The 18,807-nt window shown below is 46.2% G+C and overlaps 1 protein-coding gene and 1 long non-coding RNA gene across 4 annotated transcripts in view; one reads left to right on the forward strand and one right to left on the reverse strand.

The window, feature by feature from the left end:
- LOC117879371 overlaps positions 1–18,807 on the reverse strand; it is a 29,446-nt gene that overhangs the window by 5,275 nt on the left and 5,364 nt on the right. The window contains exon 2 of the long non-coding RNA XR_004646251.1: positions 1,487–1,625. This is a non-coding gene — a long non-coding RNA (uncharacterized LOC117879371). The remainder of the gene's footprint in view (positions 1–1,486; positions 1,626–18,807) is intronic.
- Positions 3,916–9,269, forward strand: APOLD1 (apolipoprotein L domain containing 1). 3 transcript variants are annotated; one of them, XM_034774499.1, is made up of 2 exons: positions 3,916–4,153; positions 7,978–9,269. In XM_034774499.1, exon 2 carries the CDS (start codon positions 7,982–7,984, stop codon positions 8,720–8,722), a length of 741 nt encoding a protein of 246 aa, XP_034630390.1. In that variant the 5' UTR covers positions 3,916–4,153; positions 7,978–7,981; the 3' UTR covers positions 8,723–9,269. The 3 variants fall into 3 exon arrangements, with proteins under 3 accessions (XP_034630390.1, XP_034630375.1, XP_034630382.1); XM_034774484.1 differs by having other exon boundaries at positions 3,920–4,153; positions 7,521–9,269; XM_034774491.1 differs by having other exon boundaries at positions 3,920–4,153; positions 7,612–9,269.

Below are 18,807 nucleotides of genomic sequence, written 5' to 3' on the forward strand. Positions count from 1 at the left end.
CTCCTAAGGGTTCTGTGCTTATCTCTGACAGATTGCTGCCTCTGGCTCCCACCTGGCCACCAAAAGGAGTGAGGGAGAGTGGGAGTGTTACAGCCAGGCTCATGCAAAAAACAATAATCTGTCGTTCTCTCTGCCTCATTTATAGTTGGGGGGGGGCAGCTGGCCATGTAAAGTACTGTCCAATCAACCTCCCCCTGCTACTTGCCCTGTGTTTTAGCGCTGAACCTCTATGGCTTTGTCTACATTAGGGAAAGAGAGTGTGTGTGTTGGGGGGGGGTTCAATCCAGTTAGCTCAACTGAAAACCCCACTTAGCACCAACATAGTCACAGTTAAAACTGATGGCTCAAATGATTGAAAAAGCACCTTTTTTCCTAGACAAGGCCACAAGGAGTTGTGAAAGCAGCCATTTTTTCCATGCTCACAGTCCCACGGGGAGGAATGCTACTGACAAGATCAACCACAAATCAGCTGAAATTGCTTCACTGTCCATTGGGATGATGGTGATACTAGAGCTGTAATCATCCTCTGTGGTTTACGGAAAATAGTCTAGAAGGCCCTGTCTTCATAGGCAAAGATAATGTGTTGCCAGTCATGCTTGTTCAATCACGTCAGCTCACCACAGCTGAAAACCCTGATAACGCTTATTAAAAGGCAGGTTAACATATCTCAAGCTGTGTTAATGTGTTAAAAACTACAACTTGCCCCAGCTAGACATGTAAAACTTTTGCCAGTGTAATAATGCCAGTTAGAGGTGTGGATTTTTATGACATTTTGATACCAGCAAAAGCCCTTGCGCCGATGCAATTATACCTGCAAAAAAGTCATTTAACCAGCATAGCATATTTTGTTCGACGAACAGATATAAGCCATATTGGCAAAAGCTCTCTTTTGCTGGTATAAACTACACCTATGCTAGGCAGGTTATACCTGTATAGTTATACCAGCAAACTTTTGTAGTGTAGATCAGAGCTGGGTTTTGAAAAGGGACAGATAGCTCAGTGGTTTGAGCATTGGCCTGCTAAACCCAGGGTAGTGAGTTCAATCCTTGAGGGGGCCATTTAGGGAACTGGGGTAAAAATCTGTCTGGGGACTGGTCCTGCTTTGAGCAGGGGGTTGGACTAGATGACCTCCTGAGGTCCCTTCCAACCCTGACATTCTATGATTAGCTAGCATGTTTTAAACAACTCAACCATTTTCCTCATGTAGCTGTACAAGAATTTTAGAGGGTTTTTAGTTGTGTTACACTAATTCAATTAAGTAAATACAATGGAAAAACGCACCCTTTTTTGCCTGTCAAAGCTCCAAAGTTGGTGACGTATTTGAAGCCCCAACACAACATTCCATTCACAGTGGCATTTGTGCACATTCTTTTCCCCACCAAAACATTTTTGGCACTTACCTGGCATTTTTCATCTTCAAAGCATGTGACAAATACTAATTAATGAATCTTCACAACACCTGGGTGATATTGATAAATATTCTTACCATTTTACAGAGGAGGCACATGAGTCCAAGAGGATACTTGACTTGTCCCCGGCAACCGAGTCAGAATTAACACTCAGACATTCCTGGTTCCTAGCCCTGTGCTCAGAGCAGTACACCAGTCCTCATCAAGTTTTAGGCTCTGCAAGAGAGGTTGCAAATCAAATGCACAGGGCTGGTCAAAACTTGCCAATCAAAATATTTTTTTTTCAGTCTTGAGATTTTTGAAAAGTCAAATGTTTCCATTGGTGGGGGCTGGAATCCAATCAGCTCTACAAATGAAACATGCTGGGGTTCATTTCATCACAGATATCTAGGTCAGTACTTCCAGTATATTTGTCCTTGACAGCACATTGTTATATACATGGTGATAGTCCAGAGGAGACGCGTCCTCCCCCCTCCGTTTGCTGCTTGGCTTGTACTGAGCACGCTCACATGGACTGAGCACGCTTAGTAACACTGCTGAAACCGCTGCCCTCACTCCGTCCCCCATCCCCTCCCCCCCACACACACACACACTATCAGCAGGGGTTGCCTGTAGCTGTTTAATGCTTGTTCTGTCTTCTCCACCATCTCCTCAGCCACATCCATCCTCCCATCCTCAGTGCCATGCCAACCTTCAGACCAACAAACACATCCTCCGCTCTGCTTATTTACAACACTTCTGGTGAGAGACCACCTGCCTACTAACTGAAAGGACATCCTGTGTGCTAGGTAGATAGCTGGCTATTACAAGAGGATTTTAAGCTTACACTTGGGGTTTGGTTACTGACTCTGTCAATAATACAAAGAATACCACTGAGGCTACCCTCTCTTGGAATATGCACTGCTGTGGGCACACCCTGGACTTTGCCAATGTTTCTAGTGTAAAGGCAGGCTAGAGGGTGTGTTAGGACTATAGCTGGGTGACTAATTCATCATGACTAATTATCCAGCAAATGCACCCCTTCTTTCTGGGCACAAATTATTTGAACGTCCTATACCATGTTAGGCACCTAACAAAGGGAAATATAAATACAGTCCCTACCCTGAGAGTCTACAGCCTCAATTCAATATGATGCGGCAGGTAAGAACTGTAAACAGAACAAAGTCGGGTTAAGGGATAAACCTCTATTAGTTCAGTCACTACAAACCTCTGCATGATCCCGTCTACACTCAAGAGTCAGCACTGGTGCAGCTACACCGATTGCTCGCCACCAATGACAGCTTCCTTGGTGTAGGCCAGTGATTCTTTCATGTCGTGTGTGTGCTCCAGCCAGTCATGGACAAGGACAGAGGTGGGCAAACTACAGCCCACGGGCCACATCCGGCCCATGGGGCCGTCCTGCCTGGCCCCTGAGCTCCCGGCTGGCCCCTCCCCTGCTGTCCCCCCTACCCCACAGCCTCAACTCGCCATGCCAGCAGTGCGGTGGCGTCGCTGGCTCCAGCCGAGCGGCGCAGCTCAGGGGCAGATTTACAAGGGAACACAGGGTGCCCTGGCACAGGGGCCCCTAACAACAGGGGGCCCCAGGGCCGGGCACTCAGGCACCTCAGCACCGGCGCACCCCCCCACGGGGGGGAGGGGCTGCACTGCAGGGGCAGTGGAGCAGGTGGGCGCGCGGGGAACGTGGCCGGAGGACTAAGGAGGAGCACCGGGCGGCCGTGCAGCTGGCCGGAGAGAAGGAGTGCTTTGAAGGGGAAACTGCTGCTTCTCTCCGGCTGCGCGGCTGCCCTTGCTCCTCCTGAGTCCTCCACCCATGTTCGCAGGGCCACATTCCGAAAGGGGATGGGGAAGGGTCCCGGGAGGGGGCGGTCAGGGGACAGGATGGGAGGTTGCATAGGGGGTGAGGTCCTGTGGGGCGGTTAGGGGCAGGGAGTCCCAGGATGGGGCGGTCAGGGGACAGGGAGCAGGGGGGGTTGGATAGGGGGTGGGATCTCCGGGGGTCAGTTAGGGGTGGAGATTCCAGGAGGGGGAGGTTAGGGGACAAGGAGCAGGTGGGGTTGGATGGGTCAGGGGTTCTGAGAGGGGCAGTCAGGGGGCGGCAAGTGGGAGGGGGCGGATAGGGGGAGGGGACAGGCTGTTTGGGGAGGCACAGCCTTCCCTACCCAGCCCTCCATACAGTTTCGCAACCCCGATGTGGCCTTCAGGCCAAAAAGTTTGCCCATCGCTGGACTAGGATCTCCATCAGAGTTCAGTTTTTAAAAGTACACTAGGCTTAGCAAATAAACTGATTGGTTGAAAGTGTATTTTATTTATTCCTTATTTGTTACACGCACATAAGGGTTCAGTCATCCAGCAAGCTGACTGGCTAGCACTCATCCCATTCGGTGTAGTACTGGATAAAGTCACTAGCTATTTAAAGGGGAGGAAGGGCAGTGATTCCCCTAGGAGGATGACTGCTCTCATTCAGAGCCAGGAATAGTCTGATTTTTTTTTCTGCACTTCAGGAAAAGCGAACACACAATGTTCATTTGACGGGATCATTTCCTGAACATGATGTGTGCTGCGCTGTCTCCAGGTCACTTTCCAGTGTGTCACATCCTTCTGGACGAGGGGGGCAGGAAATGGCAAACTCCCACTATGAGGCAAAGCATTCCCACTGCAGCAATTGGTTCGTGGGAACTATAAATTGGGGTTCATCCAGAAACAGCATAAAATTTGTCCTTGGTAAGATTGGCTGGAAACGAAAGGTAAGTTGGAAATATTATTCCTCGGGACCCCTTCAGCACCATTGATTAGGAAAGAGTATTCTGTCCAGAAACATTTTTGGTCTGTTTCAGACATTTCTCTATTATTAATTATATTATTATTATTACTACTATTTAAATAATTAAATACATAGGGAACTTTTTTTCTGAAAACCAGGGGAGGGAGAGAGCGGTTGGAGATTCTGTTCTCCCTGTAAATTGGGAGAGACCCCAGGGAAGCCTGGAATGGAGGGGGATATATTTAAAATTATTATTTTACTAGTAGTGTCTGTGAGACTGCAGTTTTCTTTTTAGAAAAATGTTCATTTTCTCAGCAAGAAAATCAGTAGCACAAATGATTCAGGGGCTTCCAGAATTGATTTCTTATATATTATTATCAGATCAGATTATGTTCTGCACAAATGTTTGTCTCAGTGCTTGTCATCTGTACCAGTTTAGGGGACAGGAACTGTGGTTGAGAATAGTGTTAATGCGTTGATTTGGTTACCTGTGTCTTCTAGAGTTGGGGTGGGTTAGGATCCCTGCCATAGAAATCTTTCACCCCCTGGCACTCTAGTGGCTGCCTGTCTTTCAACATGAAGTTGTATCAGACAGGAAACAACCTCTAAGGGTCTGTCTCCAGTGTTTCTCAAATGCGGCCACCATGGCTGCATGTGGCCACCAGGGGCTTTTCTTGTGGCCACAGCCTCCTGGGCTGTGACTGTGGGAGGGGGCGAGGGAAACCAGTGCCCCCTCCCCATCCCTGGTGCTCCTGGATAGACAGCCTTGGTTGCTGGGGCTTCCAGAAAGAGTTAGGCAGCCAGAGAGTTCCCCACCTTCCCAGGGGCGGTGGGGCTCAGGATTTGAGCTTCAGCCCAGGCATGGCAGGGAAGGCAGGCTCTGGCCGCAAGGCTTTGGGCTCCTGCCACGGGGCTTTAGGCTCCGCCCCTCCCCCCCTGCTGCCTCCCCCAGCCAACATCCCCCCCTCCCCACATCGCCCCTGGCACCTGCTGCCTCCCCCGACCCAACAGCCAGGGCTTAATTTGTCCCCAGACTTCTTGGGGCTGAGTAAGTCTGCTGTGACAAGTGATACTTGTATGTTTGTTAATGCCACTTGTCACAGCAGACTTGCTAGCTAGCAATAAATAAATTACAATGATATGTATATGTGCATATGTATTTGTTTTTCCTAATGCTAATTAAGTATTTTAGGGAAAAGCACGAGAGCAGCAAGAGTTGGGGGCCACACTCTGAGGCCACCAAATAATTTGTCCTGAGAACCCCCTTGCACTGTAGGTGTGAGGTGTGATTGCAGGTAGTGTAGACATACCCAAGCAAGCTTTAATCTAGCTAGCGCAAGTACCAATAGCAGTGAAGGCGCGGCAGCATGGACTTCAGCATGGACTAGCGGCCCAAGTAATACCCAGGATCGTGGGCAGATTTGTACAGCTTGTGCTGAAGTACATCCTGCTACAACTTCACTGCCATTGGTACTCACCATTGCTAGATTAAAGCTAGCTCAGGGATAGCTACACATGCTGCAATCACATCGCTGGCTTCAGTGTACACATATTTGTAGCTCCTTTGCAAAACTGCTTTAGCTAGGCAGGCAGTGGGGCCACTGTATTGGGATTCAGGAGACCTGGTTCTATTCCCAGCTCTGCTGCTATGTGAACTTGGGCAAGTCATTTCATTCTGTGCCTCAGTTTACCTATCTGTAAAATGGGGATAATAATACTTTGCAAAGCGATTTGAGATCAACTATGAAAAGTGCTTTATAAAGAGCTAGGCATTATCATTAGATTGTTTCCCTTTTCCCTTAAGCTAAGTACAGGACACCAGTAGCACAGTAATGATCACACAATGCTCACAGCCTGAAAAGAGAACATAGAAATGTAGGGCTGGAAGGGATCTCAAGAGGTGACCAAGTCCAATCCCCCACATTGAGTCAGTACCAAGTAAACCTAGACTATCCCTGAAAGGTATTTGTCCAGCCTGTTCTTAAAAACCTCCAGTGATAGGGATTCCATCACCTCCCTTGGAAGCCTATTACAGGACTTAACTAGCTTTATAATTAGAAATATTTTCCTAATATCTACCCTCAATCACCGTTGCTGCAGAATAAGTCCATTAGGTCTTGTCCTACCTCCAGTGGACCTGGAAAATAATCAATTACCATCCTCTTTATTACATAGGGTGACCAGATGACAAAGGTGAAATATCGGGACTCGGGGGGAGGGAGGGACGGCAGAGCAAAAAAAAAAAGCCGCTGGAGCCCCCCCCCCCCCCCCGCAGCAGCTCGCCTCGTCTCCACCTCTCCCCGTAGGGGAAGGTGCCCAGCTGGTGCAATCCTACCCACTCAGACAGCAGCATTTCAGGCAGGCGGCAGCTCTGCCCTGCAGCACAGAGCACCCCAGGATTAGGAAGTGAGTGGCTGGGGCGTGCTCAGCCTGCGGCCGCTGTGACCCCACCAAGTTGCCCTGTGCGTGGGGCGAGTCTGTCCCCAAGTACAAGAACGGCCTGTAGCGCCGACCCGCCCGCAGCCCGTCCCTGTGCTGCAGCCCCGGGGGGTTCGGGGCAGGGCACAGCACGCACAACAGCTGGGCAAAGGGGCCGGGGACATGGGAGCCCTCGAGGAATGGGGGCCGCCAGCCACCCCGGGGAGGGGGCCGGTGGGCAGCATCTCTGTCCCTCAGGCGCGGGGTCTGGGCGTGGCACTGGCGGCCCAGCCGGGCGCCCCACGGCCTCTCCCACCTTCACACGGCTCGGGACGCTGGACAAACTAGCAATTTGTCCTCCTCAAATCCCCAGCCTGGCCCTACCTTCTTCATGGCCGCGCCAGGCACGCTGGTGTCACCCCCTCCCTCCAGCGCTTGCGCCGCCATACAGCTGATCAGCGCAAGCCTGGGAGGGAGGAGGAATGTAGCGTGCTTGGGGAAGAGGCAGGGCCAGGGCGGGGATTTGGGGAGGGATCCAATGGGGGAGGGAGGCGGTGGAGTTGGGGCGGGGGGGGGGGGCGCGAGCCCTTCCAAGCTCCGCCTGTGTGCCGGAGTGGAGGGCAAAATTGCTTGTTTGTCCCGCGTCCCGACCGAACATCGGTCGGGATGCGGGACAAACAAGCAAATATCAGGACAGTCCCGATAAAATCAGGACGTCTGGTCACCCTATTATTACAGTCCTTAACATATTTGAAGACTGTCATGTGGGACTGTATCAAAAGTTTTACTAAAAACAAGATATATCATCTCTACAGCTTCCCCCCATCCACTAGGCCAGTAACCATGTCAAAGTAGGAAATTAAATTGGTTTTGCCTGATTTGTTCTTAACAAATCCATGTTTGCTATTACTTATCACCTTATTATCCTCTAGGTGCTTACAAATTGATTGTTTGATCATTTATTCTACTATCTTCCCATTCAAATTCACCCTAGAAACATGGTTCTCAACATTTTTCATACAGTGACAATAGAAAAATGTTTCAGGATCTGACTCCCAACTAACCTTAAAGAAAAAGATGATGGATGCGGGACCCTCCTGAAACATGTTTGCAACTCCCCATGGGGAACCTAACCTCCACTGAGAATCCATGTCCTAGGGATTATCCCTCTAGACTTCACCTCATCAGTCTCTGTATTCACCACCTTTAAACAGAAAGGACCCAGGATAAATCCCATAGGATCTCCATCAAGGAACAGGTGTCTGGGATTCACCTCCTTGGTACCTGCACTACCTTGAAATAGCAGACTGGGCCTTGAACCAATCCTCAAACACACACTCCTAAGACTGACTGGCTGAGTAAAGCCCATCTGTTTGTATTTCCTGACAGGGCCATGGAGAGAAATGCTATAACCTTTCCTCCAGCACTGGACCCTACACGCCACTTCCAAACGCTGCTGCTGAATCAGAGAAGCCGGCTGCATGGCCAGATCAGGAAGCTTCGCGAGATTGCACGAAACATCAACAAGCTGCGCAGGCGATCCTTGATTGCAAACATCACTGGGAGTTCCCTGAGTGCAGTAGGAGCAATCACCGCCATCGTAGGGCTCTCCTTGAGCCCCGCCACTTTAGGAGCATCTCTCCTGGCTTCTGCTGTGGGCCTGGGCGTAGCCTCTGCCGGAGGGGCTGTCAATGTCACTTCCGATCTCTCCTTAGTGCTCTCTAACTCCAGGGAACTGAGAAGGGTGCAGGAGATCGCAGTGAACTGTCAGAACCAGATGAGGGAAATCCTGAGCTGCCTAGAATTCCTCCACCGTGGACAGGGCCCAATGGACCCCCTGTTGCTCCAGTCAGAGAAAAACGCTTCCATCTCGCTGTACAATTCCATCTGCTTCATGGTATTCTACGGTTCGCGCAACTTTCTTGTGCCAGAGTACACGAGGGAGGTCACAAAGGTGAGCCAAGCTGTGCTAAAGGCGAAAATCCAGAAACTGGCTGAAAACCTTGAGTCCTGCATCAGAGCAATGGATGAAGTCTGTGAACTCTTAGAATCCAGAGCAGAACTTTCCTCCAACACAAGAAACCCCAGCTCAAGTGCCAGGATCACTGTCAAACCCCAGGGATCATCCAGCTGAAACAGCCAGAACTAAAAGTGGGGTTAGAGATGCTGTATTATTCACTATTTTGATTACAGTTGTTATTTTTACAAGTATTTGTGGCACCCATCCCCACAGCTGAGAACAAGTTACAAGGTTCTGATTTAAATATGACAGCAAACATGTCCCTAAAAGGGAGCTGATGCTTTTACCTCCCTGCAGCACTGAACTAAAATTTGAGGTCATGATGGAGATCTAGTCTGTAGGGTAAATGACAGGAATGACTCCAGAGCCTACATTTAGTGGAAGACCAGTAGGGTAAATGCTGGATTAAAGGCTAATCTGCCCAAATTTCCTTGGCTCCTATCTGGTGCTGCTCCATGATGGCAGAGAGGAATGGTTCTGGAGTTAGATCAAAAGACTGCTTGCCTGGTCTTGCTCCCTGGTTGTAAATAACCTGTGAATTCTTCTTCTCATAGAGGTAAAGGGAGTGAGATCTATTGATATATCTTTCAGGGTAGCAGCCGTGTTAGTCTGTATCCTCAAAAAGAACAGGAGTACTTGTGGCACCTTAGAGACTAACAAATTTATTAGAGCATACGTTTTCGTGGGCTACAACCCATATGCATCCGAAGAAGTGGGTTGTAGCCCACGAAAGCTTATGCTCTAATAAATTTATTGATATATCTAGCACCCACAAATTTCCTACTAAAGTAGCCAGAGATATGACAAACTATGTCCACTAGATGGCAGTACAGCACACATAATATCTCAGCAGGAGCTATGCACCAAAAAGTATTCTATCCCTTTTAAAGAGATATTTTCTTTGCCACGTGCTGTGGGACAAAGTGGAAATGGTGATATATTTTTTCCTATTTATTTGTATAAAGTTATTTTAAGCTTTTAGAATTGTATTTAAAGAAGAAAAAATGTTTAAGAATGTTAAAAAGAATGGCTTCCAACCCAGAGGGAAGCATTCCGCAGGGCAAAGCAAGTCAGTGCTAGTATCTGATGGAAAGTCTCCTATTGACTCACCAGCCAGCACAACACCCTATCAAAAAGGAAGAGAATTGTCTGAATTCAAATAGGCACAAAACATGTAGATTGCAGGGAACCAAGTACAGCTCTCAGGATGGGAGGGGGAAAAAATGGAAGGGGGGAACAAATCCCCAAAGAGGAGGACTCGCCTCTTGAAATATGTAGAGGAGAGTGACAGTTCCTCATGCAAAAAGGACGTTTCAGTTGTAAGATGTGGCAGGGGATTCGATAGGTAGAGATGTCAATAGTTAGGTGTCTTGGGGTATCAGTGTGAAGGTGGCAGGTCTCATGAGACAGCAATACACTGTTAGCAACTGCTGTGGAGGAGTCTGCGGTTGGAATATATATTGGTACTCACGAAAAAGAGTGATGGAGAAGAGATGGGTGGTCCAATGGTTAGGGCACTAGCCTAGCACTTAGACCCTGCTCTGCCCCAGACTTCTTGTGTGACTTTGGGCAAGTCACTTGGCCCCTCTGTGCCTCCTTTCCCCATCTGTAAAATGGGGACAATAGCACTTCCTTATCCCCCAGGGGTATTGTGAACTCAATACTTTGCATATTGTGAAGTGCTTACATATTGTGGTGGAGGGGGCCATATAGGTATCTAAGATAGGTGTAGGAGAGAGGACTTGGAAGCTAGCTTTAGATTAGTAGGAAAAAGGCTTAGGTCTAGGTACATTTTCAGTCCCACATGCAGAACGAGCTATACACGAGGAACTTCAGAATCTCAGTGCAGGGATGAAAAAAATGACTTAAAGAGGAGGATTTAAATGTATGAAGCACTGAGGAAACTCTTGGGGGCGGGGGTGGAAAGCCAAGCCAGAGTAGCAAAGTTTGAAGTTTTGTCCTTGTTTTATGCCCCTCCCATGTTCTTGGAACATGTGGTTTTATGTACTTTAAAAAACCACAAGCAGTTGTTGCTGAGAGCATCTCACATCCGAGAATGATCGCCACACATGACTAACGACTCTGATGCGACGCTGATTCAATGAAAGGAATATGAAGCTATTTTGTGTCAGTGTATATGTATTTCTGTATGTGTGTGATCTCTGATATTCTACCACATCCATACCCCAGTGCTGGGTCCCTGCTGCCTTTCTGGCTACCAGACACTGTAAATAAAGACCCAGTGTTAGCACTGTTGTGTATATTTGGTGTGGGAGGAGTGAAGGGCAGGTGTATTGTATACATATGTGATCTCAAGCATCAGTCCAGCATATCCATACCATATAAGTAATGGGTGTACAAGTCTGTGCACATCTCCACTTGTGTGAGTACGTGAGTGCTGTTTGCGCATGTCTCTGAATGCATGAAAATGGCCCTGTGGATTGCATGGGAGCGAAAGTGTTTTATCTTGGTGTGAGTGCAGAGGTATTGTGTGATCTCTAACATTGCTCTAGCAATGCAATACCCCACAACTAACTCCAGGCCAGCTAAGGACAGCCCTGGACCCACAGCAACATGCAATTCAGCCCAGAGAGCATAGGAGATCAGCTAGAAGAGACCAGCCAGACTGGTCACAGCTTCTCCCTTTCTTTTCAATATTCATCATGAATAAGGCTGCGAGTTTGTCACAGAGGTCATGAAAGTCGTGGATTCCGTGACTTTCCATGACCTCCGTGACTTTTGCAGCGGACAGTGCGCCTGGCTCTGGGGCTGCCCGAGCATCTCAGGCAACCCCTGGACCAGTTGCACTGGCCACTGCTGGGGCAGTCTCGGGCCACCGCCCCCTCACTCCCAACAGCAGCAGGAGGCGTTTGGGTGTGGGAGAGGGCTCAGGGCTGTGGGGTGGGGCACGGGAGGGGGTGAGGGCTCTGGGTGGTGCTTACCTGGGGTCGGGGCCTCCCTAGAAGTGGCAACATGTTCCTCCCTCAGCTCCTAGCTCCATGCGCTGCCTCCTCCCGCAGGCACCGCCCCACATCTCCCACTGGCTGCAGTTCCTGGCCAATGGGAGCTGCGGAACTGGCAGCACACAGAGCTACAAGCTTAGGGAGGGACATGTCACCGCTTCCAAGAAGCCAGGTAGGGAGCCTGCCAATCCTGCCAACTCCCTGCCCCCCCCCCCCCCCCCCCCCCCATGGGGGCCCCCGGGTCGCCCCCCCCCCCCGCCCCCCCCCGCCCCCCCAGGCCACCCCCCCCCCAAGCACCCACACACCCCCACAAGCACCCGCGGCACTCCCAAGATTTAGTCAGGGGTATATAGTACAAGTCATGAACAGGTCACGGGCCATGAATTTTTGTTTACTGCCTGTGACCTGTCCATGACTGTTCCTAAAATACCTGTGACTAAAACGTAGTCTTAATCATGAGTGGTGTTTGTTTCATGGTAAATAAATCATTGAAATACTGACTCTGTTTTCCAACTCATTTCATTATTTGGGTGGCACTAATAATATAGATAAATTGCTTCTTTTCCTGCCCTCCCCTCCCCTTTCCCAACTTCCCAGGAACATAGTTTCAATTAGCTGCCTAGAAGCTGAGATCCAATCAAAGGGTTCACTTCCACATTCAGCCAGGCAGGCAGAAACTTCTGTCTTAATTCAATCTTTACTCAGACAAAATGCCCATTGACTTTAGGATTTGTTTTTTTCCAGTCATGGTGTGCACATGCAGATACATAGGACTGTGCTGTCCTAACAAGGTCTCAAAGTCGTACCCAACCCTAGATGGGTTTTACTAATCATGCGATGGAAGATCCAAGTACTGAGTGGGACCCCCATCGGCAGAAAATATCTAATACTAAATACTAATATTTTTACATTTAGTTTAGCCCCTTTCACCTTCAGTAATCCCAAAGTGCTTTACAAACCACTTTACCTACAGTACCCATAAACATGGAAAGTGGCAGGTGTTTAACTACACATCAAACTCTTCCCAACACATTAGGATAGGAAGTAGACTTTTATCAAAAGAAATCTTAAAGCATAAGAACAGCCATACTGGGTCAGACCAAAGGCCCATCTAGCCCAGTATCTTGTCTTCCGACAGTGGCCAATGCCAGGTGCCCCAGAGGGAATGAACGAAACAGGTAATCATCAAGTGATCCATCCCTTCATCTTCAGGCAAATTAGCATTACATAACGTGGAATTTGGCCAAGACACCAGACCTAACATTCCTACTCCAGGGACACCCTTAATAGCCACTAGTGATCTGGTCCTTGGTTTCACATCTCTTCCAAAAGATAACACCTGCAGCAGTAGAAGGCAGCATAAGGGCAGTGACTTCACTCAGTCAGAGGGAAGAGTGACTTCCTATTATATCACCAATTACATTTCCTGCACTATCGTAGCTTTTGCTTTGAGGTCTCCCATCTAAGTACTGACAGGCTTAACATGACTTAGTTCTAACATATGATAAGATCACAGCCTAAGGTAATGTGGCTGCTGGCCAACTTTAGAAGAGTCTAATCTAGAGCCCCCTCCAGTATTTTTTGCCCCTGAACACTGTGGGAAGTGGTAGTTCCATTCTCGATGGTGTCCTGGATATTGTTTCAGGCTTCCTCTCCTTTCCCTGTCACACAACGTTTATTTGGATTTCCCCTCACTTTCCTCATTGTTCTAGGAGTACAGGAAACAGCACATTTGGAATCCATTGACAGATGCTCAGTTATGTCACCATTTCCTCAGTTCCACCCAACCAGGTTTTCCAAATAGATTGAGAGAGTGCTCATCAGAAACACGCTCACAAGTTCCACTGAAATCAGAATCACTGTACTAATCTAACACAAATTCTGTGATAGTTTGGCATCCTTTCTTCTACGTCAAGTGAATGATATTCAGCACCCCTAAGTTGGCTGTGCACTTTTGTGTGTCCACACATGCATTACACACATGGGGCTGTGGGAGTAGATACAACTGATACCTGTCCAGGCTACTGCTACCATAGATCCATCTCCTCTTCCACTACCTCATGTGACCTCACATAACCAGAGGTCATATGGCTGAAACTTTAAAAATAACTTCAATCTGCCAGACAGCCACATTAGCTTCAGTCCTTCTTACCTCATCAGGGGGTGTTTCTAAGAACATTGCTGACTGAAATCAATAGTAAACATCAGTGGATTCTCAATCTTTTGCATAGTACAGAGCACAACTTAATAGAAAGGTTGTTGCATTGAACAGCTCCCATCTCATTCATAATTGCATGGCCCCATCCTCCCAGCTGTTATCATCTCTCTGGCACATCAAAAATGGTTTATTTTGAAAAATAATATTGGAAAGACTATAAGGTAATCTTAGCAGGGTTGGCTGAAAACAATCATCTGTTTTTTGACAGAAAAATTAGTGTTTGATTAAACAAATATTATCTAAAAAAGTTGATTTTTCATTGAAAAATTAAACACCCCAAAATAAAAATATTTCACCCAAAACCTGAAATATTTTGATGTAGAAATGCTGCCATGGTGCTTTACGGCAGTTGTTGTTCAGTTGCTTCATATACCCATTCTCCTCTATGAGGTGGGCTCTCCAGCTGGACTACATCTCATAATGGATCATGGCCAGGGATTCCCATGAAAAACCACCAAACCTCTCATAGAGAGGAGAGCATGATGCATCATGGGAGATGTCATCTGATCAGGAAGTCCAGCCAATAGAAGAGAATGGGAGCTTGAGGCACCTGAACTACAACTCCCATGAGGCAACAAGATTTCCAACTTGAATATTTGGGTTTTCAAATTTCTGGGGGGGGAATAAAAACTTTGAATGGAAAATTTGGGTTTTTTTTATTTATTGTTAAAATTTTCCACAGAAACAAAAGATTTCAACCAGCTCTAAAGTTTAACTCTCTTTTTGTGATTTAACACATGGAAACAAGGAAAAGAGACATCTCCACAAAGTCAGCCAGTTTTCTGCAGACCACGAGATCGCGCTCAGCTGAACACCAGTGCTCCACTGCCTGGCCTTGGAGAGCTGCTGATATAGACATTTTTGTTCTCTTTGAGAAATATTAATCTTTTATGCAATTGTGACCCAATAAACTCTTAATGCCAACTGGCAAGGGGGTTTATTGGACTGTCCTGATTATAAAAAGAAGAACAGGAGTACTTGTGGCACCTTAGAGACTAACAAATTTATTAGAGCATAAGCTTTCGTGGACTACAGCCCACTTCTTCGGATGCATATAGAATGGAACATATAATGAGGAGATATATATACACACATACAGAGAGCATAAACAGATGGGAGTTGTCTTACCAACTCTGAGAGGCCAATTAATTAAGAGAAAAAAAACTTTTGAAGTGATAATCAAGCTAGCCGAGTACAGACAGTGTGATAAGAAGTGTGAGAGTACTTACAAGGGGAGATAGAGTCAACGTTTGTAATGGCTCAGCCATTCCCAGTCCTTATTCAAACCGGAGTTGATTGTGTCTAGTTTGCATATCAATTCTAGCTCTGCAGTCTCTCTTTGGAGTCTGTTTTTGAAGTTTTTCTGTTGTAATATAGCCACCCGCAGGTCTGTCACTGAATGACCAGACAGGTTAAAGTGTTCTCCCACTGGTTTTTGAGTATTTTGATTCCTGATGTCAGATTTGTGTCCATTAATTCTTTTGCGTAGGCATCATTTACATACAAAGTCAATAGAGAGATGTGAAATCAACAGGGCAGCAGCACACAGGAAAAACAACCCCCAGGGAGTTATACTGTCTCTGAGTACAGACAATGACTTTTGGGGATAGAAGTAGAAGGCAAAGAAGACACCCCCTTATCCTGCACCTAGGAAATAAACAGGCCCGTCGCGAACTCAACCAGCCTTAGTAAGAAATGCTGTAGAAAGACTTTCGGAGAGAAAAGACATCTTTAGCTAGAATGTTAGCCTGTTTAGTCGCTAGAAACATGTTATGGTTTTGTTTTATGTGTAGCCCTTTGTTTCCATTATCCTTATTCATTATCTCTTGAATCTTTGATAATCCACTTATTGTTTTCATTATAACTCAGGAAGAAATAATCAATTGCACAAATACAAAATGGGAAATGACTGCCTAGGAAGGCGTACTTCAGAAAAGGATCTGGGGGTTTTAGTGGATCACAAAATAAATATGAGTCAACAGTGTAACGCTGTTGCAAAAGAATCAAACATTCTTTTGTTTTTTTCCTTTTGTACAAGCAGGAGTGTTGTAAGCAAGGAAGCAAGAAGTAATTCTTCCACTCTACTCAATGCTGATAAGGCCTCAACAGTATTGTGTCCAGTTCTGGGCACGACACTTTGGGAAAGGTATGGACAAATTGAAGGAAGTCCAAAGGAGGGTAACTAAAATCATTAAAAGTCTAGAAAACATGACCTACAAGGAAAGCTTGAAAAAACTGTAGAATCTCCATCATGGGAGTTATTAGCGGATTATCTAGATAATACTTAGTCCTGCTTCAGTGCAGGGGACTGGAATAGATGATGTATCGAGGTCCTTTCCAGTCCTACATTTCTATGAGTCTATAAATATATCTTAATGCTGTGATATTAAGCAAGGCGCTGACCCTGAGTTGAATCATACAAGCTGGTGTGTGCACTATCCCCTTGTGGGGGGCAGAAGACATGGTATTTCTGTGCGTGATCAGTGGATAAGGGGCTGGACACAACAGGGGAAAAGCTTCAAAGGGGCTCAGGACTGGGGGCATCTCTTGTTAAATTGCAAAGTAAAATAAGGGCTGGCATAGCCCAGACAAGAGTGTTTGGGTCGCTAACAGGCTGGTGGTGTCAGGGAGCAGCTGACACCTAGTTAAGCACCAGCAATTCTCCCACTTGCTGGAGGCAGGAGGGTAACAAGGTGACTCACAGTCCTGGAAAAAAGAACAGGAGTACTTGTGGCACCTTAGAGACCAACAAATTTATTTGAGCATAAGCTTTCGTGGGCTACAGCCCACTTCATCTCTTTCATCACTGTCCTGGGTATCCTGAGAACCATCACAGTAATTAAATAATGTAGTTTGCTATGAATGCAGCCTCTTTATTCCCACATATAGTGATCAAGCTTCCAAAGCATTAGCTTTTGGGGAAACGTTTTTATCTTTTGTGATTATTTCATCATTTATAAGAGCTATAGTTAGAAAATCAGATAAGACAGTCACTATCTTTCTCAAGTTCTTTTGCTTCTTTTCACATTACAGGTCCAAAAATCATAAGTCAACCAAGAAGCTAAGGCAACAGAAAGCAACAGAGGGTCCTGTGGCAACTTTAAGACTAACAGAAGTATTGGAGCATAAGCTTTTGAAAGCTTATGCTCCAATACTTCTGTTAGTCTTAAAGGTGCCACAGAACCCTCTGTTGCTTTTTACAGATCCAGACTAACACGGCTACCCCTCTGATACTTAAGGCAACAGAGTCAACCTGAATAATGTATTACAATGCTATGCCACAACCACACCATACTTAATGTTGAGTAACAGTTTATATAAAAACCCAATTCAAAGGGCTCAAAATGCACATGCAAATACTGTAAGGCCCCATCCCAGCTAGTCTTTCTGTAGATTTGGGTTCCACTCAACTGGAGAGGAAAAAATACTCCTCACCAATTCATTAAAAATTAGACCATACTTCATAAGATTCCAAACTTTGAAAGAACTTTGAAAATACAGAAAAGATGCAGTCTGGTATAGTTAAATAAAGATCTAATTAAATTTGACAGTAAGAGCTCAAGGTTTTATCAGGTACCCTGATTTAGAAATTTAGTTTTACATCACAAGCTTGACGTCCTGGAAAATTGATCCCAGGCCTCCAACCTGCATGTCTTGGATCTTTAAGAGGGGACAGAGAGAGAGAGAGAGAATCTCTAGCAGTTTTACCAATATTATTTGAAGAACTAACTGGAGAAAGCATTGAGTCTGCATTAACTATACAAAAGCCATTTTGCTTATTTCCCTCTTGTATTATCATATGACATGAAGCTACTGCAAACAGGGCCAGCTCCAGGCACCAGTGCAGCAAGCTGGTGCCTGGGGTGGCCAAGGGGAAGGGGCGGCACGTCCGTCTCTTCGGTGGCGGGTCCCTTGGTCCCTCTCGGAAAGAAGGACCTGCCGCCGAAGTGCCGCCGAAGAAGAAAGTGACGCGGTGGAGCTGCCACCGAAGTGCCAAATGCGATCACGGCTTTTTTTTTTTTCCCCCGCCACTTGGGGCAGCAAAAACCCTGGAGCCGGCCCTGACTGCAAAGGAAATAATATGTAGACTGATATTGTTTTCTATTCTTCTCTGGGAAAGAAAATTGTTTATCAAGGTCGTAGACTCTTTATTTCCCTGATGTTTCCATGGAAACACAAGTGAGAAGCTTGAGGTTTAAATCTGTGAAAGAAGATTTAAGTACATTTACATAGAGATACCATAGCTATATTTTAACCTGCTAAACTCCACGTCATTTACAACTACAAGAAGTAGATCTTTCTGGACTATGATGAGCCTCTGGGAATTGTTTTGTTTTTATTGTTTTATTATGATTATCTTACTTTATCTTCAATGGCATCAGGCAGTGGTAGCTACTAATGAGTATGATCTCACTAAACACAATTTTCATTAATATAAACCCTAAACATTGAGGGCTTTTTTCCCACCTATATTTATATGGAATATTGTCATAGATTTTAATATATTCAATAGAGATGCCATAAACGAGGATTTTATTTTTCCCTTCATGCCAATAAATGAGTTGTGAATGTTTTATTTTCCTTTGTTGCATACAGTCTACTTCATTTGAGAATAATTATTTTAAACTGATTGTTTGGCAGGCTTCCTGCTTCTGCCGTACATACAAAAACGTTGCTCTTAGTTTTTGCGTCCTGAGGTAGCTGCTCTTCACATTCTGTATTGGCCTGCCTTATACTTTGACACTCGACTTACCCGATTTTATGCTCCTAAAAATTTGACTTCCAATTTGTAAAGGATGCCTTTTTGCCACTAACTGCTTCTATTACTCGGTTGTTTAGCTATCGTGGCATTTTTTAGTCCTCTTATATTTTTTTTTAATTATTTGGGATATACATTTAATTTAAGCCTCTATTACGGTTGTCCTCAGCACCTCCCTGGTATTTCCCTATTCTCACTGTTATGTCTCCTTCTTTCACCCCAACCCATCACCAGAGCATAGCAAGCTCCTGTTGCTCTG

Source organism: Trachemys scripta, chromosome 1 (assembly GCF_013100865.1).
Source record: "Trachemys scripta elegans isolate TJP31775 chromosome 1, CAS_Tse_1.0, whole genome shotgun sequence".
Classification (NCBI taxonomy): Eukaryota; Metazoa; Chordata; order Testudines; family Emydidae; genus Trachemys; species Trachemys scripta.

Bases quoted from the DNA above. Each gene is read 5' to 3' on its own strand.
- APOLD1 (XM_034774499.1), top strand. From the start codon at position 7,982: ATGGAGAGAAATGCTATAACCTTTCCTCCAGCACTGGACCCTACACGC.